The sequence below is a fragment of the Myotis brandtii genome, unplaced genomic scaffold, assembly GCF_000412655.1.
Source record: "Myotis brandtii unplaced genomic scaffold, ASM41265v1 scaffold396, whole genome shotgun sequence".
Lineage (NCBI taxonomy): Eukaryota > Metazoa > Chordata > Mammalia > Chiroptera > Vespertilionidae > Myotis > Myotis brandtii.
Window position 1 is genome coordinate 95,485 of NW_005365191.1, and position 23,956 is coordinate 119,440.

General features: G+C 49.4%; 1 protein-coding gene across 1 annotated transcript in view; it reads left to right on the forward strand.

The window, feature by feature from the left end:
- Positions 1–409: 409 nt before the first annotated feature.
- Positions 410–23,956, forward strand: part of TEX101 (testis expressed 101) — a gene marked incomplete at its 3' end in the record, with an annotated part of 29,805 nt that continues 6,258 nt past the window's right edge. Inside the window, exons 1-7 of the mRNA XM_014545074.1 lie at positions 410–470; positions 593–733; positions 865–1,047; positions 2,186–2,314; positions 2,475–2,647; positions 18,947–19,106; positions 19,227–19,304. Coding sequence (XP_014400560.1) covers positions 410–470; positions 593–733; positions 865–1,047; positions 2,186–2,314; positions 2,475–2,647; positions 18,947–19,106; positions 19,227–19,304 — 925 coding nt within the window. The remainder of the gene's footprint in view (positions 471–592; positions 734–864; positions 1,048–2,185; positions 2,315–2,474; positions 2,648–18,946; positions 19,107–19,226; positions 19,305–23,956) is intronic.

Sequence of the window (23,956 nt, forward strand, 5' to 3'; positions counted from 1 at the left end):
GAGCTGGGGCCCGGATACCTGGGCCTTGAGGGGCCGACCGTAGGTGGGGACTGGGCTGCTGGGCCAGAGGGAGGAGGGGCCTTTGGGCCAGACGCCTGGGGCCTGCGGTGGGAGAGGCTTTGGTGGCTGCACGCCTTGCCTTGAGGAAGTTGGTGGCTGGGCCTCAGCATCACAGCGGTGGACACTGAGGCCCAGTGACCGTGGTAACTGGCTCCAACCCACAAGCTGGATGGACAGGGGCGGCCTGGCTTTGGGGGTCAGTGCTTGACATACCGGTGACCCCTGCCCTGATGTCCAAACTCGTGGGACCTAAATTTAGCCTCTCTCATTCGAAGGTGGTTGAAAGCTCTCTCTCCTCCATCGAATCACAGAACCGGGTCGTTTCAACCAACCCTCTCTTCACGGAGCCATGGGGGGCCGTCACACCCAGGGTTTGCTGCTGCTCTTTCTCCTCAGAGCCTCCTCCACTCGTACGTGTGGGGGTCAAGGGGAAAGCGCATCCGGGTCACAGGCGGGAGTTTTGGTGGGAAAGGTGTGATGGGGGCCCCACGGAGGAGGGCAGGTGCTGACCTGTACCCTGTTCCCACCCCAGTGGCGCAGCATCTGTACTGTCACAAGGGCATATCCATGAGCCTGGAGGAGGACCCAAGCGCATTCAACTGGACCACGGAGAGAGTTGAGACTTGTGACAATGGAGCGCTGTGCCAGGAATCCCTGATGATGGTCAAATCCGGTAAAACGAGAAGGGGCGGTCCCGTTGAGTGGGAGGAAGGTGATGGCATCCGTGTCAGTGCTGTTCCCCTCTCCCCCCGGGCCAAAGGTGAGGCAGACCACCCCCCTTCCTTCTCTTTGCGCTCCTAACAGGGGCCAAGATGGCACTTCTGGCCACGAAGGGCTGCAACCCCGACGGGATACCCGCCATAACGTTGGTCCAGCACTCCCCACCGCCCGGCATAATGGTGGTCTCCTACAGTAGCTACTGTGAGCACTCCTTCTGCAACAACAGGAAGAACATCCCTGAGATATGGAATCCAGAGGTGATCCCAGGTACCTTGGGAGGGGAGAGGGAAAGGCGGTCAACCCAGAAGGCAGTGTAGGTCTTCCTCCTTCTTGTCCTTTTCTCCCCACAGCTTACCATCATTTGTGTGTTTTCCAATGCGGTTTGCATTCAGCGTTGTTTTGTATTCGTTTCCGGGGTCCAGCATAGTGGTTACACAATTGTATGCTCTCCACAGTGAGCCCCTGGCATCTCACGGACCCACCCACCCACCTGACACCTCTTTTTCTGTTCCTACGCGGCTTAGGCCCAAGCAGGCCACACACAAAAGGACCACAGACCTTCTGCTTGTCTTTCTTTTTCTAAATTGTTACCTTGGGGTCTCAACGCTGCTCAGAAGAGAGGGATATCAGTGAAGGCTGGGATATACCTTGGGTTTTGTGTCACTAAACAAGATGTCTGTGAAGATCTCTGAACAAGGTGATGGCGTTAACCTAACAATTATCGCTTCCTGGCTGCCACCAGATCATAGCCTGCTTCCCCCCTTTGGCCTATCTTTTCAGCTCACTTCCTTCTCTTATCTATTGTGTTCTACCTGAGGCTGATATTCAAAATAGTTGACAATGGAGGTGGTACTGGCCAATCAGAATGGACACGGTTATAAAAGCCAGTCCAGCCCTACCAGTGCCTCGCAGTTGAATATCAACACTGCAATTGCTGACAATTCCCCAAATTCACCAAGTTGGCTCACAGCTCCAGGACTTTGTCCTTACTGTTTCCTTTGCTACACCATCAAACCCCCCATTTTCACAAAGCTAATCTCTATTTATCATCTCAACTCAGTATCAGCTCCCAGAAAACACCAAATTCTTTTAGGTAGTTTGGCCTTCCTTTAATTTTTTGCTCTTATACCTAAGACACAATGCCTACTGAGTTGTATTGAATTATTTACAGGTCTCTATCCTTCTAGACAATGATCCTAGATGGAACTAAGCACAGAGTTTGAAAGTCATGTTGGATGGGGTTCTGACAGCCAAGAAAATCAGTTGGGAAAGAGGGGGAAGGTGGCAGTAATAGGCCTTGATTATAGTGGTATCAACACGAAAGACTTGGGGGAGACGAGGTAGCAAGGAGAGAATTCCAAAAGCAGGACATACTCTTAAATTGTTCCTCTCTTTCCCCCTCCAGCTCCCAATATGTCAACAACCTTCCACAGCCCAACCTGTTTAGCTCTTGGAGTCTGTTCAAGTGCGCCTTCTCTTCCCTGTCCCATTGATACAACTCAATGCTATCAAGGAAAACTTCGGGTTGCTGGAGGTAAACTGAACATCTGATGGATTCAGAGACTGGAAAACTAGACATCTAAGTGGATCCCAAGAGGTCCTGACACTCAGGGATCCAGGAATGAGGAGGGACTGGATTCCTCTCTGGTTTTCTAAAACATCTGTGTGTCTCCCCATCCTTCCTTGTTCCATAGGAGACATCGACTCAACTTTGGAGGTCAAAGGCTGTACATCTGTATCTCATTGTGGGCTGATGTCTGGGATATTCACAATTGGACCCATGTGGGTAAAGGAAATGTGTCCATACCAATCTCTCATTCAATCCCAAAAGGTTGGAAATGGGGCCACCACCTGCTTTCCCATTTCAGTTAGGAGGTTTGGGCTATTGCTGCTGCTATTGCTATAATCGCTCGACAGTGTTCCTGTGGAGACATCTGTCCCAAGTCACAGGACACCTCTTTGGACTGGGAGCCTCTGAATGCTGGTCATGAGTTGATGAGCAGGTGGAGAATTGAAGAACAGAGAGTTCCTATGGATGTGTTTGTCATTTCTAATAAAGTTTTTGCTCTGCTTTGTATGTGCCCCCAGACTCAAAGTCAATTTTAGTGCTGAAAGGGCCTTTAAATGGATCTCCTCTAACCCACAACTTTGGCAGAAATGGAATCACAGATCTGGAAACCTTGAGTGAGTTTCTCACTTTACATAGCTATGGGCAGAGCTAAGACCAGAGCTTTGATATTTTGATATTTTTCTGGGAGGTATGGTAGAATGAGAAAAATCAGACTCCAAATTCTTCAATTATGATGGGCCCATTTCCCTATGTCCTATCTGTTCCTTGCCCACTTTACGTAATTCCATCCTTTATCTGCCGCTACTTAATGCCTCTTCAGTGGACAGAGGAAATTTACGAGGGAGCTGGGCCTGAAGCTTTGAGGAGGGGGTGATATTTTTATATTCTCATGCTTATTTACTTACTAGAGGCCCGCTGCATGAAATTCATGCACTGGGGAAGGGGTCCCTCAGCCCGGCCTGTGCACCCTCGAAATCTAGGATCCCTCAGGGGATTTCCAACTGTCATCCTAAACCAGCAGTCGGACATGATTGCCTGCCTGCCTGATTGCCTACTCTCCCTGCCTGCTCAGTGCATGTCATAGTGAACAGTCGTTCCACCATTCGGTCAATAACTGCCCCCACCCCCACCCCGCTGGCCTGTTCGCCCCTCACTGCCTCTGCGTGCTGGCCTGATTGCCCCTAACTGCCCTCCCTGCTGACCTGGTCACCCCTAACTGCCCCCACCCTGCATATTACCCTTTTATTATATAGGATTACTCAAGAATACATAAACTATCTTGTTGTAAAAGACTTTGAGCTCTTTACTGCATTTCCTGCAAGAATAAGATCATTCTCAGCAATCGTACTATCACCTTTCCAGAAAATATTGACAGCATTCCGAACGGATGCAAAGGCACCCTGCAGATGGACTTCAAACACATCAACATAGAACTCAGTTTCCCTGGAAAGAAAAGAGGTTCTGGGTTGACAAATGGTGGGGATGTAGGAATTGGCCACCATTCATACTATCTGCATCATGTACAGAACATGATCAAGGGTCTTACACTGGGCTTTCATTACAAGACTAGAGGCCCGGTGCATGAAATTTATGCGCGGGGGTCCCCTCATTCAAAACTGCACCCTCTCCAATCTGTGACCCCTTGGGGGATGTCCAACTGCCGGTTTAGGCCCTATCCCGGGGATCGGGCATACACCAGCAGCCGCACATCCCACTCAGAATCCTGGGCTGCTGGCTCCTAATCGCTCATCTTCCTGCCTACGTAGTCGCCCCTAACCGCACTGCCCCCCGACCAGCCTGATCGCCCCTCACTGACTCTGCATGCCGTCCTGATTGCCCCTAACTGGTTCCCCTGCTGGCATGGTCACCCCTAACTGCCCCCAGCTGCCGGTCAGGTCACCCCCAACTGCCCCTTCCATGCCGACCTGGTCACACTTTACTGCCCCTCCACTGGCCTGGTCTCCCCCAATTGTCCCCCTCTGCCAGACTGGTGCCCACCGCCAGCCTAGTCACCCATCCCTGTCCCCCCTGCCAGCCTAATCACCCCCAACTGGCCCCCCTGCCTGCCTGGACACCCACAACTGCACCCCTGTCCCAGCTGGCCTGGTCACCCGTAACTGCCACACCACTGGCCTGGTCACCTCTTACTGCACCGCCCCTGCCAGCCTGGTCGCCCCCAAATGCCCCCCTGCCAGCTTGGTCACCCCCAACTTCCCCCCACCGCCAGCCCGGTCACCCCTCATGGCCCCCCTGACAGCCTGGTTGCCCCACACAGCCTGCTTTTTCAGTTGTTTGGTCATTCCTCACTAACCCCCGTGCCGGCATGGTCATAGGCAGCCATCTTTGAGGGCATGGGGGTTAATTTGCATATTACCTCTTTATTATATAGGATGAGGTCTGTGTATGCTCACTTCCCTATCAACATCATTATTCAGGAGAATGGTTCTCTTGTTAAAACCAGCCCAAATTGCGTGACTCAGTGGTTGAGTGTCGACCTATGAACCAGGTTCCATTCCCAGCCAGGGCACATGCCAGGGTTGTGGGCTCCATCCCCAGTGGGGGAGGCATGCAGGAGGCAGCTAATCAATGATTCTCATCATTGATGTTTCTCTCCCTCTCCCTTCCTCTCTGAAATAAAAACATATATTTTTTAAAAAAGAAATTTCTGATCTGGCCAGCATTGTTCAGAGGTTAGAGCATTGTTCTGCACACCAGAGAGTCAAGGGTTTGATTCCTGGTCAAGGGTACATACCTGGGCAGGTTTTATCCCTGCCCCCAGTTGAAGCGCACATAGGAGGCAACCAATTGTGTCGCTCTCACATCAATGTTTCTCTCTCTCTCTTTTCCCCTGACCCCCTATCATCCACTCTCCCTAAAAATCAATGGTAAAAATATCATCACTCCACAGGTGAGGATTAAAAAAAAACAACAGAAACTTCTTGCCTTGCTTAGTGTGGCTCAGTTGGAGGAACATCATCCCATACACTAAAAGGTCACAGGGCACCTACGCAGGTGGTGGGTTTGATCCCCAATAGGGGTGTGTATAGGACGGCGGAATAAATTCTCACATCAATGTTTCTCTCTCTCTCCCTCTCATTTTATGTGGGTCTCTTGTAAACCACAGATAGTTGGGTCATGTTTTTGTATCCATTCAGCTACAATATGTCTTTTGATTGCAGTACTTAATCCATTTACATTTAAGGTTACCATTGATAGGTACTCATTTATTGCCATTTTAATTCTGTATGACTATGTTTCTATTTCTTCTCAAAACAGCAAATTAAAATGATAATGAGGTATCATCTCACACCTATCAGAATGGCTACCATCAACATATCAATAAATGACAAGTGCTGGCAAGGATGTGGAGAAAAGAGAACCCTAGTACACTGCTGGTGGGAATACAGACTGGTGCAGCCACTGTGGAAAGTAGTATGGAGTTTCCTCAAAAAATTAAAAATGGAACTCCCATTTAGCCCAGTGATCCCACTTCTAGGAATATACCCCAAGAAACCCAAAACACCAATCAGAAAAAATGGATGTTCCCCCCCCCCTATGTTCATAGCAGCACAATTTATAATAGCTAAGATCTGGAAACATCCCAAGTGCCCATCAGTAGATGAGTGGATAAAAAAGCCGTGGTACATTTATACCATGGAATACTGTGCAACTACAAAAAAGAAAAATCTCTTACCCTTTGGGACTGCATGGAGGAACCTGGAGAGTAGTATACTAAGTGAAATAAGTCAGTCAAAGAAAAACAAGTATCACATAAGCTCACTCATATGTGGAATCTAATAAACAAAATAAACTGACAAAATAGATCCAGAGTCATGGAAGATCCTCAGATGGAAGGGAAGGAGGGAAGAGATCAACCAAAGAACTCTTATCTACATATGTATAACCCACGGACACAGACAATAGTGGGGTGAAGGCCGGGGAAAACAGTGGGGAGGAGGGGGTGATAATGGCGGGGGGACGGAAAAGGGACATCTGTAATACCTTAAACAATAAAGATAGACTAATTTTTAATTCACTCGGGGGTTGTTTCTGAGAGTGGCTTGGAGGTTAGTTCTGACCCCAGGAGGACTACTATCAGCTGTCGGTTTCCCGAGTTCTCCCTAGTTCAACAGCTAGCCTGGGGGTTAGCTTGTAATGGAGCCATCCAACTCCTCTGCATTGGTGACCACCACCATCTTCATTGTTAATAAGACTGCCATTCTCCATGAACTCCCTCCACACATTCTGTTCCAAATAAAGTCACTTTCTAGGAAAGAACGTTGAAGCTCTCTGACCTTTTTTTAAATATTTTTTATATTTATTTATTAAATTGATTGGGGTGACATTGGTCACCATGACACATAGGTTTTAGGTATGGGTTCCTATGTTACAAAATCTGTGTATTGCACCATGTGCACACCATCCAAAGTTAAATCTTCTCATCACCTTATATTAGGACCCCTTCTCCCACCCCACTACCCCCCCTCCACTTCTTAACGTGTTTTTATTGATTTTTTTTAAGAGAGAGAGGAAGGGAGAAGGAGAGAGATAGAACATGGATGAGAGAGAAACATCAACATCAATCAGCTGCCTCCTGGACGCCCTCTGCTGGGGATAGAACCTGAAACCCAGGCATGTGCCCTGACTGGGATTGGACCGGGTGACCTCCTGGCACATGGGTTACCACTCAATCTCTGAGACACACCAACCAGGCAAAGCTCTGTTCTTATCTGTGTCTCTGAGCCACAGCTTGAGAACTGGAGGCAAGGACAGTGGAGGCCTTTCTCAGAAGGCCCCCTCAGCTTTAAACACAGAGCACTGGGCAGGGGTTAGTAGACACTGGCCTTCATGGCTTGCTTCTCCCAACATGGAAAATCTTCACTACAAACAAGCTGGGGCCACAGTGACAGAGAGCCCAGTATTCTGAGCCTGTTATCGCTGGGTGGAACCTGGAACCAATGAGTGACATCTGGGTGGAGGGAAAAGTCCCTAACCTGTCAATAACACCTCCCTGAAATTACCCTCTGACACATGGACCTGCGGGGTTGAGAAAGGATGGCATCCTGTCTCCCTGGAAGTGATGCTACCTGTAGTCCTTGACTGGGAGATGGAAGAAGGGGAACCTATCATTTCAGGTTCACCCACTCATAATATTACTTTCCTCATACAGAGCGGGGGTGGGTGGTGGGCATGGGGGGCAGGAGTCGTAGATCAGTTGGCACAGATCTGCTGTTCTTACTGATACTTAGTATATGTTCTTGAATAAATGTTTCCTTATAATCCATTTACAGTGACAAACTTCTTTCTTGCTTCTCTGGGAACACAAGAGATTTTCTAAGTTCCTTAACTGGATAGCCCTTATGATGACTCCATTTAAGTTATAGTCTCAATTACTGACCCCAACATTATATAGGCCATGAGTGGTGACTTCACTAGTGACCTAAAGCTCCCACAGCCACTGTTACATTTCTCCCTGGGCTACTCAGGCCCCAGAACACAGGTTAGGCTACGACTTCCAGGCCTTTTATTTCTGGCACCTTTCAATTTGTGTCTCATTCGCACCCAACTATTTACTGAAAGACTTTTTCTACAACATATGCCTTTTGAAAAATGTCTCAGGTCCAAGTATGTGTCAGGTTCTGCACTTAGGACCGATGCCAGGACAAACAACACAGTCCGTCTTATCTTCCCAAAGATTAGAATCCCCCAGGGAAATGGGCAATTGAGTTGCAAGTAGAGAGTGAAAGGCTGGGAGAACATGACCAGACATCCTTCTACTTGAGGAGTCAGAGACTATCTCCAGAAAGAAATAACGTTTTAGTGAAGTCAGACAAGAAAAACTGTCTATGGCAGGCACCAGCCCTCTCTGGCCTCAGAGCCCCTCCTGCCCCAGTGGCCTCCCCACACCTCTGCCATTCAATCAAGACCACAGAAAGGACAGCTATGATGTGTGCTGATGCTTCAGGGTCTGGAGGAGGAGAGGGCCGGATGTGAAGATCCTGTGTGATCCAGCTGATCATGCAGACCACTTCCCACCTGAAAGATGGTTTCTTTCAGGAAAGGACAACATATTCACACTTGCAGAGAAAGCAGTTTATTGCCAGGGGAGGGGGACCCAAGTTGCAGGGAAAGGATGTCACCTCTGTCACTCAGAGTATGCCCTCCATGCTTGAGATGTCTTGATTTTCTGTGCTTTGGGTTCAAAGTCTTGACTAAATCCATGGCTGTGGGTAGGGTCACTCTACAGACATGAAACACGGTCTTGATGTCAATGTGAATGAGTTCTATTGATTTCTTCCAATCAGTCCCCTGGAGTGTTTCTTTTCTCCCTTTCTCCCTGCTCTCCCCCAGCGCTACTCTAGCTCTCTCACACTCCCTCAAAAGACTGTGCATTGCACTCTCTCTTCCCCTCCTGCCTTCTCTCCTTCTACCTTCTCTTACCCCTAATCCTCCCCAATCCTTCCTTCCATGTCTTATCTGCAAACTCTGTTTCTTCTTCCTTTTCTAACTCTCCTCTCTCCATTGTTTGCATTCTGTCTTTGTCTTTTACTCTTTTCATTTTTGCTCCCTTTTCTTTCCTGTCCAAACCTCTGCTCCTCGCCCTTCCTCCTGTCCCCTTCCTTCTCCTCCCACCCCTCCACGTCTCCTCCATCCTCTCTGCATCACCTGATTCCATCTCTCTAACCAGCTCTGTCCTTCCCTACTCATCCCTGTCTTTTCTCCTCCTCCCCAGACACTCTTACCCTGTGTTACTAGTCGAGGCAGTGCTTCCAAGCTCTATCCTTGTCGTAGTTTGCAGTGACTGCGCACCACGACTTTTTAATGAAACTCCCATGGGTTGTGCAGCTGTGATACAAATTGTGGTCATAGGTAAATGGGAAGAAACATGGGGCAAAGTCTGAAAAGCAGAACAAAAGGGTGTAAAAATTAGCTGTGGTGAGGTTATGTTAGTCTTAGCAAGAGAAAGGGGGTGTGAATGGAACACTGGGGGCTGGGTGAGGAGATGATTAAGGCTTCCACCTGGGAGTCAATTATGGAAATCCCCCACATGCTCCTCACGTGAGGAAAAGCCACATGCTTACCATCCTTTGTGCAATATTTCCATTTCCCTGAATATTTTTCTTCTAGAGAGCACCAATTGTATGCAGAGCCATGGAGAGTGCAATCAAAATGCTTCTTGCCTTGATAGGTAAACGGGAAAACACAGGCCCCCACTGAAAAATGAAGCAGGCATTGTTCTCCTCACAGCTCTTAGGCATCATGAGCTCTGCAGTGATTCTGGTGACGTTTCTGTTCAAGCCAGCCCACCCCGACAAAGCGCCTGCTCGTCCGGAGCCCCCTGCTAAGCACCAGGGGTGTCCAGATCCATATGGCCTGGTGCCTGTCCTGTGACAGTTTTAATGTCCCGTGACATTATTACCCAGAGACATTTATTTCTTGTGGGAATTGGAGTTCCAGGAGACAGAGAAGCTTGCCAGACCAGAGTGCAACCTGATTTGTGATAATAATTTCTTTTAATCCTTAACCTAGGCAGTGGTTGGCAAACTGCGGCTCCACAAAATACCACGTGCGGGCACACAAGTACAATTCGATTGAAACTTCGTGGCCCATGCGCAGAAGTCAGTATTTTGTGGAAGAGCCACACTCAAGGGGCCAAAGAGCCGCATGTGGCTCGAGAGCCGCAGTTTGCCAACCACTGCCCTAGGATATGTTTTTATTGATTTTTAGACAGAGAAGAAGAGAGGGAGGGAGAGACAGAGAAACTTTCCTCAGTTGCCTCCCGTACACCTGATGACCAGGGATCACACCCGCAACCTATAAGTATGTGCCCTGACACCAAATCGAACCCACAACCTTTTGCTGACCCTCCAACCAACTGAGACACCCGGCCAGGGCTAGGGTCAAAATTCTTTATACCCTGCTGATTTGTTGTGTCTGGAGCTTCTGCTTCCCCCGATTCAACACCAAAAATCTAAGTCCATGGCACATCTGTGAACACAGATGATGCCTTCTTATTATCATTAATAATCTGCCTCACACCATTCAGAAGCCCAATAACAAGCCACATTCACGGTGTAACAACACTAACTTTGGCACTTGAATAGATTGAAGAGGAAAACTATGGAAACCAGAGAGGGATTCGTTGCCAAGGCGTCTTTGGCTTGAATGAATTCTCTCAGCTGCATCACTGAATTTACTGGTGGCAAAGCTCGCCTCTCTGCAACTCATGTGCCTATTTCTGTTTGAATAACCTCTGCCCCACCCAGTCCTGCCTGTGCTTCTTGGACAGGCTCCCTGAGTAGAACACCATCCCTTGGAATGAGGCCTGATCCTGAGACTCCAGCCCCACTATCTACCAGTGGCTTGACCTTAATGACTAGACACGTGGGCGGAGGGGGAGGAGAGGGGTGCACCTGCCCCTCCCATAACTGAAAGGGCAAACTTAGCCCATGCATGTAAAATACCTTTGAAGACTGCTGATCAACGTTGCCACCTAACATTAGTTTGTTTGATTTGATTGTTGTTTTGTTTTCATTATTTTCCAACATTACTTATCTATAATAATAAAGGTGTAATATGCTAATTAGACTGGACAGCTGAACAACCTTCCAGAGGTCATTCTGGGCGTCCTTCCAGACTAAGCCGCCATGGCAGGGGCTGAGGCAAAGGCAGTTAGGGGTGATCAGGCAGACAGGCAGAAGGGTTGGGGCAATCAGGCAGGCAGGCAGAGTGGTTAGGGGGGATCAGGCAGGCACGCAGAGTGGTTAGAGATGATCAGGCAGGCAGGCAAGCAGTTAGAGGCAATCAAGCAGGCAGGCAGAAGGGTTAGGGGTGATCAGGCAGGCAGGCAGAGTTGTTAGGGGCAATTAGGCAGGCAGGCGAGTGGTTAGGGGTGATCAGGAAGGCAGGCAGAGTGTTAGGGATGATCAGGCAGGCAAGCAGAGGCAGTTAGGGATGATGGTGAGCAGTTAGAGGCAATCAGGCAGGCAAGCAGTTAGGAGCAATCAGGTAGGCAGGCAGTGGAGTGGTTAGGGGTGATCAGGCAGGCAGGCAAAGTAGTTAGGGGTGATCAGGCAGGCAGGTGAGTAGTTAGGGGATCAGGCAGACAGGCACAGGTGGTTAGGGGTGATCAGGCAGGCAGGCATGTGGTTAGGGGCGATCAGGTAGGCAGGCAGAGTAGTTAGAGGTGATCAGGCCAGCAGGTGAGCGGTTAGGGGCAATGAGGCAGGCAGGAAGAGTTGTTAGGGGCGATGAGGCAGGTAGGCAGCAAGCTGTTAGGAGCCAGTGGTCCCGGATGATGAGAGGGATGTCTGACTGCTGGTTTAGTCCCGATCTGCTGCAGATCGGGACTAAACCAGCAGGACACCCCCCAAGGGGTCCCAGATTGTGAGAGGGTGCAGGCCAGGCTGAGGGACCTCCCCACCCTGTGCATGAATTTCATGCACTTGCCCTCTAGTATATATTAGTGTATATATATATATGGCTAATATGCTAAGTGTCCTTCCCTCCATCCGATTGGTTGCTATGACACTCACCAACCACCAGAGGGCAGATGCTTAATGCAGGAGTTGCTGTGATGCACAGAGAAATGGCACCATGGACCTGGGGCCCACAAAGCAACACTTGGCTTCCCCCAAGTGGAACACAGGCCCCGCCACCACCCCGGAGGGACAGCCCACCAAATTGCAGCTGATGCTGCCGAGACCCCATGGCACAAAATGCAGCCCACAGCCCAGCCCAGCCCTGAAATGGTCACTGTGGGCACCGGTAGTGACGTCACATGGCAAGGCCTGACTTTCTCGCCCTAGCTATGACTAGCCTCCTTGCAGTTTCTTCAGCCCAGGAGCATGACTTGCTTTGTAGCCAGGTGGAAACACTTTACACTGTAATCAAATGTCTGTGAAGTGTTTTCACGTGCCTCATCTCATTTGATCCTCACAGAAGTCCTGGAGTAGGTAGATAGGAGACTCAGTGGAATCCTATTTTCTTTTCATTAGCCAGAAAATGGAGATTTAGAAAGCTTAGAAACTTGACCCAATTGAAAAGAAGTAAGAAATGGTGGACCTTGAAAATGACTTCAGATTTTCTCACTGCACAGAATATAGTCAAACACTGCTGCAGTTAAATATTTTACTCTTTGTTCTCCCTGTGTGATCTACAATAATAATCTCCTTCATTTTGATATTTACTGCTGTGTTGCTGACAATAACCTAAAAGAGATGTTGGGGTGCTTCAATGGTCTGGAAAAAAAGTGTAGCTAAATCAGAAAGCAGGTCTAATTAAGCAAGTTTATTCTACATACATAAAAGGCTAAGTTGACTTGCGCAGATGCAATACATACAAAGCTCTTGCTGGTGTCACTCGCACAAATGTGTTTCCATCTGTCATTGTCGATCATGAATTTGATTGACACTTCTATTATAGAGAAAGTTCGAATAGCAATATTAAAATATTTCTTCTAACTAATTTCCTTTCAATGTGCATGAATTCGTGCACCAGGCCACTAGTCTGAGATAATTGGAGAAGGACCGAGGGTCGCAGGCTACAACTGAGCTGGAGAAAATACAGGGGTAGAGGTGATGGATGGAGGAGAAGAGAGATGGATGGGGGTGGTCTGAGTCCATTTGATGGCAGAAATGCTCTGCAGCTCTATAAGGACACATATGTAATAACTTAATCAATAAAAAAAATTTTTTAAAAAAACATTAATTTTGTACTGTGGTAAGATCACCAAGTGTAAGCTCCATGGATCTGCTCTACAACATAGTGACTATAGTTAGCAACACTGTATTTTCTTCACATTTTGAAGGCCATTTTAATAGAAACGGGTACATGAGAAGGTACAAGACATTCCAGATGAGTAAGAATGTTACACTTTCTCATTGCAATCATACTGACAACTAAGGGTTAAATGGCCTAATGGGACTCAACCCGTACCACATTAATTGTGCATGTGCCCTGACAATATGGCTTCCCTGTTATCCTTAACATGTACCCCTATTTACATCAAAAACTCACTGTGAACAATATATGAAACCTTGTGTGTAGGGGCCCATATCTGGAATAGTGGAAAGCAAATTTAGGAATGAGGCAGCTGTTGTGGGGATCAATAGTTAATAACACTAGCTTTTGAGTCAGACTGACTAGGCTTACACTTTAGAGACTTGTTTTAAAAAAAAACAAGTTCTTCATAGAGTTTGGCCACCCTGGGCAATGTGGCTCAGTTGGTTGGAGCATTGTCCCATGCACCAAAGGGTCAAGGGCACATATGTAGGTAGTGGGTTTAATCCCCAGTTGGGGCCTGTACAGAAGGCAACCAGTCAATGTTTCTCTCTCACATGAATGTTTCTCTCTCTCTCTCTCTCTCTCTCTCTCTCTCTCTCTCCCTCTCTCCCCCCCTCAGGTGAGGATTAAAAAAACCAGTGTTTGGCCCTTGAGGCACACTCAAGAACATTATTATTATTTACTAGAGGCCCGGCGCACGAAATTGTTTGCAGGTATGGTCCCCAGGCCTAGCCTGTGATCAGGGCCATCTTACCCGACTGCCAGCAGCCAGCCCCACCCCCGCCACCACCCAGGCCAGTTCCCCATTCATCATCCAGCAATGGGAGCCTGATGGCCAGGGGAGGGACTGAGAGGTCAGCCATTCCCGCCCACTCGCCGGCCCCATCCCCGCTACCTGTCACCCTCTGTGTGTGGGGTGACCAGCAGACAGGGGCCTTGGCCTGGTGCCACCCGCATCCCTTGCCACCCATCCAAGGTCCCTGTTTTCCATCAGTGATCAGAGTCTGCTGGCCAGAGAAAGGGACTGAGAGGTGGTCAGTGCACCTCATAGTGACTGGTAGAGCAGTCGTTCTGGTCGTCCTGCCATTGTGGTCACTGGGCTTTTATTATATAGGATTATTATTAATACTAGTGGCCCAGTGCACAAAATTTGTGCACAGGGGTTGTCATTCAACCCAGCCTGCACACTCTTCAATCTGGGACCCCTTGGGGGATGTCCAACTACCAGTTTAGGCCCGATCCCACAGGGCAGTCGGACATCCCTCTCGCAATCCGGGACCACCTGCTCCTAACCGCTCACCTGCCTGCCTGCCTAATTGCCCCTAACCACTCTGCCTGCTGGCCTGATCACCCCTAACTGCCCCCCACTGCCAACCTGATTCCCCCCAACTGCCCCCCTGCCAGCCTGCTTGCCTCAACTTCCCCCCCTGCCAGCCTGATCGCCCCAACTGACCCCCTGTCATCCTTCTCGCACCCAACTACCCCTGCTGTAAGCCTACTTGACCTCAACTGCCCCCCTCAACCAGCCTGTTCGCACTCAACTGCCCCCCCACTGGTCTGATCTCCCCCAACTGACCCCCCCTGCCAGCCAGCTTCCCCCAACTTCCCCCCTCCCCCTGGCCTGATCACCCCTAACTGCCTCTGCCTCAGCTCTGCCACCATGGCTTTGTCCGGAAGGATCTCTGGAAGGTCTCCTAGAAGGTCTCCTGATCTAATTAGCATATTAACCTTTTATTAGTATAGATTATTATTAATTTTACCATTTCTGGTGCACTTTCTTCCACCCAATCCCAGCCCCTCTCCCCTCCCTTACCTGCATTCACATGGCCCACTTGGTGAAATACATAGGCACCAGTGCACATGAGAAACATTCCCACGTTCGGTACCATGGCTGCTGGCCTTCCCGTGACTGATGAACGTCAGCCTCTGTCGCCTTCTTATATAACATGCTTCCCTCACACCACCCCCTGCAACCGGATAAGAATCAACCTCCCCAGAGCCGTGCATGTGTGTTCCTAAGCCTGAGAGCATAAAATTCAAGATTATCTCTCAGCTGAAACCACAGGACATTGGCTCATGGCTTCATGTCCCTGAGTCTCAATAGCTTAAAATGCATTTAAAATGAGGCAAGGATGTTTGTAAAATCCCTTTGTTTTAGTGTTTCATGATCAGGCAAAAGGGAGAGGGAAAGATGAAAAGGACCATCTGGTCTCACCGGGTGTTCAACCCCATGGATATGGACAATAACTTGGTAAAGGCTAAGGAAGGGGGAGGGTGGAGGTGGGCAAAGAATGGAGAGGGACACCTGCAATAATGTTGACATTAAAATTTTTTAATTAAAAAAATAATAAAATGGCCCCTGCGGCATGGCTCAGTGGTTGAGCATTGACCTGTGAACTGTGCTGGGCTGCATATCTGGCGCTTCGGCGAGGTGAGGCACACCGTGCTCTCTGTTCCTAGGACACATAGATAGGAAGGTGGTCACGGTACTGATGCTGGACTGTGTCGGGAACAAATTGTGTAAACAAGGCTTTGTAACTAACTTTGTGGTTTTTGCAAATAAAAACGCTGTAACTCCTGTAGTCAGCACTGCAGTTCAGCCTTTGCTTCGGCAGGGTGCTGTAACTGTAGTCGCTGGCCAGCTTAATAAAGGCTCATAAATTTTGATCTGAGTTCCTGGTGGTCATCTCCACAGGTTGCCCCATTACATTTGGAGGCCCCCAGCGAGATCCACTCCGGCTGAGTTGCTGGTGGACACCCCAGACGCCCCAGGCGAGGACACTCCAGTCTCTGTCCCGGGTCCCAGGGAGGTGGAGTGTTTTCCTCCCAAAACTGCAATCCAAAAACGACGAACCAACTGGACCTACAGTGGGGAGGTAAGAATCTGGTATCTGTCTGTGGAACGTTCCCCTTAGGACTCAAAAGAGGGCTGGACACAGCGGAACCTCGGAGTCCGACCGCCAGGACGCGACGGCATCTGGGGGTCCTGGTCTGGGCAACCTTAGGTTGCATTTGTCTGGTTTGTTTTGTCTTTGTTGGTATTTGTCTTTGTCTTTGTCAAAATGGGTCAGGGTCAGTAGTCTTCGTCGACCCCCTTACAAGGTTTTCTTGAGAATTTTCAGGACTTCAAGAGACGCGGAGAGGACTACGCCACCCCCATTAATTATTTTGATTTACAGAAATTTTGTGAACGAGAGTGGCCCACGTTTGGGCTTGGGTGGCCATCCACCAGGTCCTTTTGATCTGGGACAGCATATCGGGTTCAGCACATTGTTTATGGTCGTCCTGGCCACCCTGACCAAATTCCCTACATCCAGATATGGGTAGACATCCTCACTGAGAAATCCCGGTGGTTAAAGAAATGCCAATTCCCCGAAGAAAAATTGGGACAGAGACAGACTATTTTGCTGACAGAGCCCTCAAAGGCGGGAAAAAGACAAACCCTAAGGTCAAAGGATGAGGTCTCAGGACGACAGCCTCCATCTTATGTCCCCCCACCTGGGACACCCTCGGGAAGCGGACCCCAAGGCTCCTGTGGAGTCATCTCCCCAGCCTCCCCTGGGTACTCTTCCTGACCCAGGTCTAAGTCCAGAGGTGAAAGCTGGAGCAGGTTTCCAGGGGCTTCTCCCCTTTATCCCCCGATCCCTCAGGCCCCACTCCCTGGTGCGGGGCAGGCTGCGGAGTCGAGTTCCCCGCCACCACCACAACCTCTGCCATGGCCACCCGCACAAACTCTGTCAGCCAGAAACCCTTTTAGTCTGCCCCACACTAGGACCGGGGCCTCTTGTGGACCTCCAGCGGACCCCCAGAGAGGGACTGAGGAGGCTTCCCCAAGTGGGCCAGCCCCCTTGTTGCCATTATGTCAGGCAGCCCCCCTGGACTTAGGGCCGGACGGTCGACCTTTTATGACTTATGTCCCCTTTTCCACTAGTGATCTGTATAACTGGAAGAATCAGAATCCGTCCTTTTCTCAAAACCCCCAGAGTTTGGTCTCCCTCCTTTAGTCGGTTTTCTTCACTCACCAGCCGACCAGACTCTCTTCACCTCAGAGGAGAGGAAGAAAGTAAGAAATGAAGGAAGAAAGCTGGTCCTTGGGCCAGACGGACAGCCTGCCACTGATCCTGGAAGGATAGAGGCGGTTTTTCCGGCTGGAAGGCCACAGTGGGACCACAATTTGGACCAAGGGAAGGAGGCTCTCAACAGGTATCGCCAGACTCTCCTCAGGGCCATCCAAGCTGCCACTCGGAAGCCCACTAATCTCTCCAAGGTAACAGAGACTGTGTAGGGACTGAGTGAAAGCTCAGCCGCCTTTTTAGAGAGGCTTTGTGAGGCATACCGGGTGTATACCCCAATTGACCCGGGTGCCCCGGAAAATCGGCAGGCCATTAATATTGCGTTCGTGTCCCAGTCGGCCCCAGACATTAGAAAAAAGTTACAAAAGTTAGAAGGCTTTGAGGGGAAGTCACTCTCAGAACTGGTCGAGGTTGCCCAGAAGGTTTTCAATAATCGGGATGACCAAACTGCAAACCTAAATACCAAAATGGCAAAGATCTTACTGGCTATGAACGAGGGAAAGGGATCAAGGCAAGGCACCGGGAAGAAAGACGGGAAAAAGAGACAAGGCCAAAGGGCCAGGCTGGAGAAGAACCAATGTGCTTACTGTAAAAAGGAAGGACACTGGAAAAGGGAATACCCCGAAAGACCGGAGATGAAAGAAAACCCAGTGCTGGTCGAGGAGGTGGACTGAGGGCGTCAGGGCTCTGTAGGCCCCCAGGAGCCCAGGGTAACATTGAGCATTGGGGGCAAACCAATGGATTTCCTCATAGACACTGGAGCCACGTTTTCAGTACTACAACACCCAGCTGGCCCGATCTCGAAGTCCAGAACCCCCATTCAAGGGGCGACAGGGAGAGTAAAATCTTACCCCTGGATTCAGGGACGAATCACAATCCTAGGGGCAGGCACAGTTACCCACTCTTTTCTTGTAATGCCCGAATGCCCCTACCCCCTTCTGGGAAGAGACTTACTCAACAAACTCTGAGCCACAATTTCCTTTGAAGGAGGGGAAGGACCTCGGGTACTCCTCCAACTGCCCACAGAGTCAGAGGGATTGAGTTACTTTGAGTTACAGTTTTACTCCTCACCTGCCCTTTACAGGAGGAATACAGGCTACATGAAGGGATTTCAAAGACCCCCTCAGAAGACCCCTACCTCCGAGAGCTCCAAAAAGAGATACCCGGAGTTTGGGCTGAGGGGAATCCACCTGGGCTGGTTAGACACCGGCCTCCCATAGTGATCCAGCTCACCAGCACTGCCACTCTGATTCAGGTCAGGCAATACCCGATGAGCCAGAAGGCAAAGTTGGGCATAGCCAAACACATACAGAGACTGAGAAAGGCGGGAATCCTAATACCTTGCCAGTCAGCATGGCACACCCCTTTACTACCTGTTCAGAAACCAAGAACAGAAGACTTTAGGCCCGTTCAAAATTTAAGGGAGGTAAACAACAGAGTAGAAACTATCCATCTTACCGTCCCTAACCCTTATACTCTCCTAAGCTTACTTCGGCCAGACCACCGGTATTATACTGTCCTAGACTTGAAGGATGCTTTCTTCTCCCTTCCCTTGGCACCCCAGAGTCAACCAATTTTTGCTTTTGAGTGGACAGACCCAGAGGAGGGAGAGTTAGGACAATTGACTTGGACCAGACTCCCTCAGGGATTTAAGGACTCCCTCACTATATTCGATGAGGCCCTTAACCAAGACCTTAAAGAATATCGCCACAGCCATTCAGGTGTCACCCTGCTCCAGTATGTTGACAACCTCCTACTGGCCACTGAGAAAGAAGACTGCTGTCAGGCTACACAGAATCTGCTGCTGACATTGGACCGCCTCGGATACCGAGTCTCTGCTTACAAGGCCCAACTCTGTGCCACCAGGGTAACTTACCTCGGATATCACATAGAGGAAGGTAAGAGGACCCTCTCCCACAGTAGAATCCAGGCAATACTCTCTATCCCAACCCCCAAGACGAAACGACAGGTACGAGAATTCCTTGGAGCGGTAGGGTATTGTAGGCTTTGGATTCTAGGTTTTGCTGAAATTGCAAAGCCTCTGTACACGGCCACAGGGGGCAAGGACCCTGACCTAAACTGGACAAAAGTAGAAGGTAGGGCCTAGATAGGGCCTAGCAACTAAAACAGGCCCTAATAAGTGCCCCGGCCTTAGCCCTCCCTGACCTCACCAAACCGTTCCAGCTCTATGTGGTTGAATCCCGAGGTGTGACGAAAGGAGTCCTAACGCAAACTCTGGGACCCTGGAAGAGGCCAGTTGCCTACTTGTCAAAAAGACTAGTCCCAGTGGCTGCAGGGTGGCCAAGCTGCCTAAAGGCAATAGCAGCAAAGGCAATAATGGTTAAAGAGGCTTCTAAATTAACTTTTGGGAAAGATCTATGGGTGGTGGCACCCCGCTCAGTAGAGACTGTGTTGCGCAGTCCCCTAGAATGCTGGCTATCGAATGCCCACATTACTCAATACCAAGTACTCTTATTAGACCCTCCCAGGGTGAGTTTTCTAAAGACTGCTACCCTAACCCCAGCCGCCCTCTTACCAGATGAAAGGGCAGAGCCCCTCATCCATGACTGTGAAGACACCCTGACGGCTCTCACCTTTCTACAGACTATCTTACTGATCAACCCCTTGTCAACCCCGAGGAGACACTGTTTAAAGACGAAGTAGCTTCATTGAGAATGGTGTCCAGTATGCCAGGGCAGCAGTGGTTACAAGGAATCAAGTCATCTGGGCACAAGCCTTAGGACATGGCACTTCTGCTCAGAAGGCTGAATTGATAGCCCTCACACAGGCCCTGCGGTGGGGGAAGGACAAGAGAGTCAACATTTATACAGATAGCAGATATGCCTTTGCCACTGTACATGTCCACGGGGTTCTATATCAAGAAAGAGGGTTATTAACCTCAGGAGGCAAGGACATTAAAAATGCTCAAGAATTATTAAACCCCTCTCTGCCATATGGGGGCCCAAGGAGGTGGCAGTAATCCATTGCAAAGGGCATCAAAAGGACGACTCCCCTGTGGCCCAGGGAAACCAGTTTGCAGACAAAACAGCCAAAGAGACTGAAAAAAGACCAGTAGGGTCGCTTGTAGTACCACCCCAGAATCTACAGCCAAACCCTGTTTACACCTCAGAAGAAAAGGAAACAGCCACAAAATTACACGCAAAAGGGACTTCCCAGGGATGGCTACTATTACCAGATGGAAGGCCTTTTGTTCCAGAGGCTTTGGGCCGAATCATCGCCTCCCAGACACATCAAAGTACTCACCTGGGAGGAACCAAACTAGCTGAACTCCTGGGAAGGGAATACTACATACCAAGGCTACATCGAATAACCCGGGATATAGCCAGAAGGTGCCAAATTTTTGCCCAGGTAACCCCAAGCCCACCGGTGACGGTACCACCGGGAAGCTGGTTCCAGGGATTGAGTCCCGGTGAAGACTGGGAAGTGGACTTCACTGAACTACCCTGTGGACAAGAAGGTTACCAGTATCTCCTAGTGTTTGTAGACACCTTCTCCGGGTGGCTGGAGGCATACCCGACCAGGGCTGAGACAGCACAGATAGTAGTTAAGAAACTCCTCTCTGAAATTCTCCCCCGGTTTGGCCTACCACCATACATGGGGCCCGACAATGGCCCGGCGTTCATCGCCAAAGTAACTCAATCCCTAGTTGAGGCCCTTAAGGTCACCTGGAAGTTACATTGCATTTATAGACCTCAAAGTTCTGGACAGGTAGAAAGGATGAATCAGACTCTTAAGGAAACATTGACAAAACTAAAATTAGAGACGAAAACTGGGTAAGTCTCCTCCCCTTTGCTCTGCTCAGGACCGGATGCACCCCATATGTAAAAGGGCTGACTCCTTTTGAAATCATGTTCAGCAGACCGCCATCTCTCCTCCCGCAGCTGCAAGAGGAAGAGCTGGCTGCGCTATCTAACTGAAATCTCCTCAAGTCCTTACAGACACTCCAGACCAGCTTAGCGGCTGTGCACTAAATCACCCGGGCAGCTCATCAGGAAGCCTGCGCACCCAACCCTAACAGCCCACCTGTGTGTGCCCCTGGTGATTTGGTCTGGGTGAAGTGACACAATCCAGGTACTCTTGAGCCTCGGTGGGAAGGGCCTTTCCAGGTCATCCTAAGCACCCCAACTGCTGTCAAAGTCGGGGGAAAGAAGCACTGGATTTACCGCACACAAATCAAGAAGGCTGAAGACGCATCGGGACAATGGCCTGTAGAGCACACAGCAGACCCACTCAAGGTCAGACTGAAAAGGGACCCTATCTAGGCATCCTCCTTTTATGCCTCCTGGTTTTGGCAAGTGGGAATCCCCACCAAGCCCCAGTTTACTCCTGGGAGGTCACCCGCACTCTGGACGGTAAAATCATTTGGAAGGCCACCACCTCAGGGCCCCCAAAGCTGCATACTGATCTTTGCAAAATATTTGGGAAAGAATGGAACCACCCCCTCACCATAAGGGGATCTGGGATATTAGGGGGAAATGCTGGGTATGTATCTACACAGACATATGGATGTGGAAACCTTAACCTTGAACAAGACCTATGGCGAACCCAGCACTATGTCTGCCCCCAAGAAGGGCCCCTGGAGTGTGGGGGTGAAAATGACTTTTACTGTGCCTCTTGGGGCTGTGAAACCTTAGCCCCATGGAAGACCACTGACGCACTACTCCTGTTTACCAGGACAGTGAGGCCTGGGGCACCCACGGCCAACTGCTCGGTTGGGGACTGCAATTCAGTAATGCTACAACCTTTAGACTGGATGGTGGACTATTGGGAAGGGGGGAAAACATGGGCGATCTGACTATATGTGTCAGGCCGGGATCTGGGCGAACTTTTCACCATTCAACGTCGCACCCTTCCCCTGGTCTGAAACCCAGTGGTCCCCCTGCGCCCAATATTCCAACCTGAGCCCCTGTGGCCCCCCAGGCCTATGCAAGCTCCAACCCCGCCTGCATCTGTTCTGGGAAAGCCTGACTGGAACAACACGGAGACACTGGAGCCAGCCCCAACACCAACCGGATCCTCGGGGGAACTTGAACCACCGCCAGATACATCTCATAGGGGTTTATTGGGTACTCTAGAGGCCATGTTCAACTTCCTTAACAAAACTTTACCCAATATGACTAAGGACTGTTGGTTATGTCTAAACTCTGAACCACCTTATTACATAGGGATTGGGGCAAATATCTCTTTTGGATCAAATGCTTCCGAAATTCGCAACTACTCAGTTGAAATCTTGCCCTATGGTCTCTGCATATGGGGCCACCAGTTTCGAGGTCTTTCCTTAGAGGACTTACAGGGAGCTGGTACCTGTATAACCCCGGTAAATTACCCACTAAAGTCCTCTCCATATTCTTCCTCCTGTACCCAGGTAATAGAACTTCCTAAGGAATATGATGAATCCCTAAATAGATATTTTGTTGCACCAGAGGGTACCTGGTGGGCATGTAATAATGGAATTACTCCCTGTGCTTTCCCCCCAATATTACTATCAAAATCAGATCCAGGCATTTGCAACAAAATACTCCCACAGGTATATTACTATTCAGGAGAAGGGGGAAGAGAACATCTACAGTTAGAGCCCAGGCAGTACAAAAGAGCACCCGTCCTAGTCCCCCTCCTCGTCGGGCTAGGCATAGCAGGATCCACAGCTGTTGGGACAGCTGCCCTGGTAACTGGACAACAAAACTACAAGGAACTAGGGCAACAAATTGACCAAGACCTCAGCACTCTTGAAAAATCTGTAGGACAACTAGAAAACACTCTAAGCTCTTTAGCAGAAGTAGTTTTACAGAACCAAAGGGGGCTAGACTTGCTATTCCTTAAACAAGGTGGATTGTGCATAGCTTTGGGAGAAGCTTGTTTTTATACCAGCCACTCGGGAGTTATTCAGGAAAGTTTAAGCCAGCTTAGAAAATGCCTCTTAGAGAGGAAAGAAGAAAAGTAGAAGGAAATTGGTATGAAAACCTCTTTACTCGGTCACCCTGGTTAACCACCCTCCTGTCAGCCATAGCCGGCCCACTGGTCCTGCTACTTATAATTTCACTGTTCGGTCCATGCCTCGCTAAATGCTTACTTAATATTATTCAAAGCAGAATCCAAGCTGTCAAGCTCATGGTCCTCCACACCCACTACCAACAAATCCCTAAAGAAGGCTGGCAGGAAGCAGAATCAATGATTTGATTCACAATAAGACCAGTAAGGAATGTGCTGGACTGCATATATGGCGCTTGGGCCAGGTGAGGCACGCCGTGCTCTCTGTTCCTAGGACACATAGATAGGAAGGTGGCCACTGTACTGATGCTGTACTGTGTCGGGAACAAATTGTGTAAACAAGGCTTTGTAACTAACTTTGTGGTTTTTGCAAATAAAAATGCTGTAACCCTGTAGTCGGCACTGCAGTTCAGTCTTTGCTTTGGCAGGGTGCTGTAACTGTAGTCGCTGGCAAGCTTAATAAAGGCTCCTAAATCTTGACCTGAGTCCCTGGTGGTCATCTCCGCGGGTCAGCCATTACAGAACCAGGAGATCATAGTCTGAATCCCAGTCAGGACATATGCCCAGGTTGCAGGCTCAATCCCCATTAGGGGGCGTGCAGGAGACAGCCAATCAGTGATTCTCTCTCATCATTGATGTTTCTCTTACTCTCCCTCTACCTTCCTCTCTAAAATCAATAAAAATATATTTTAAAAAAATACTAAAATGAATAAATAAAATGAGTTTAAAAAAAACAACA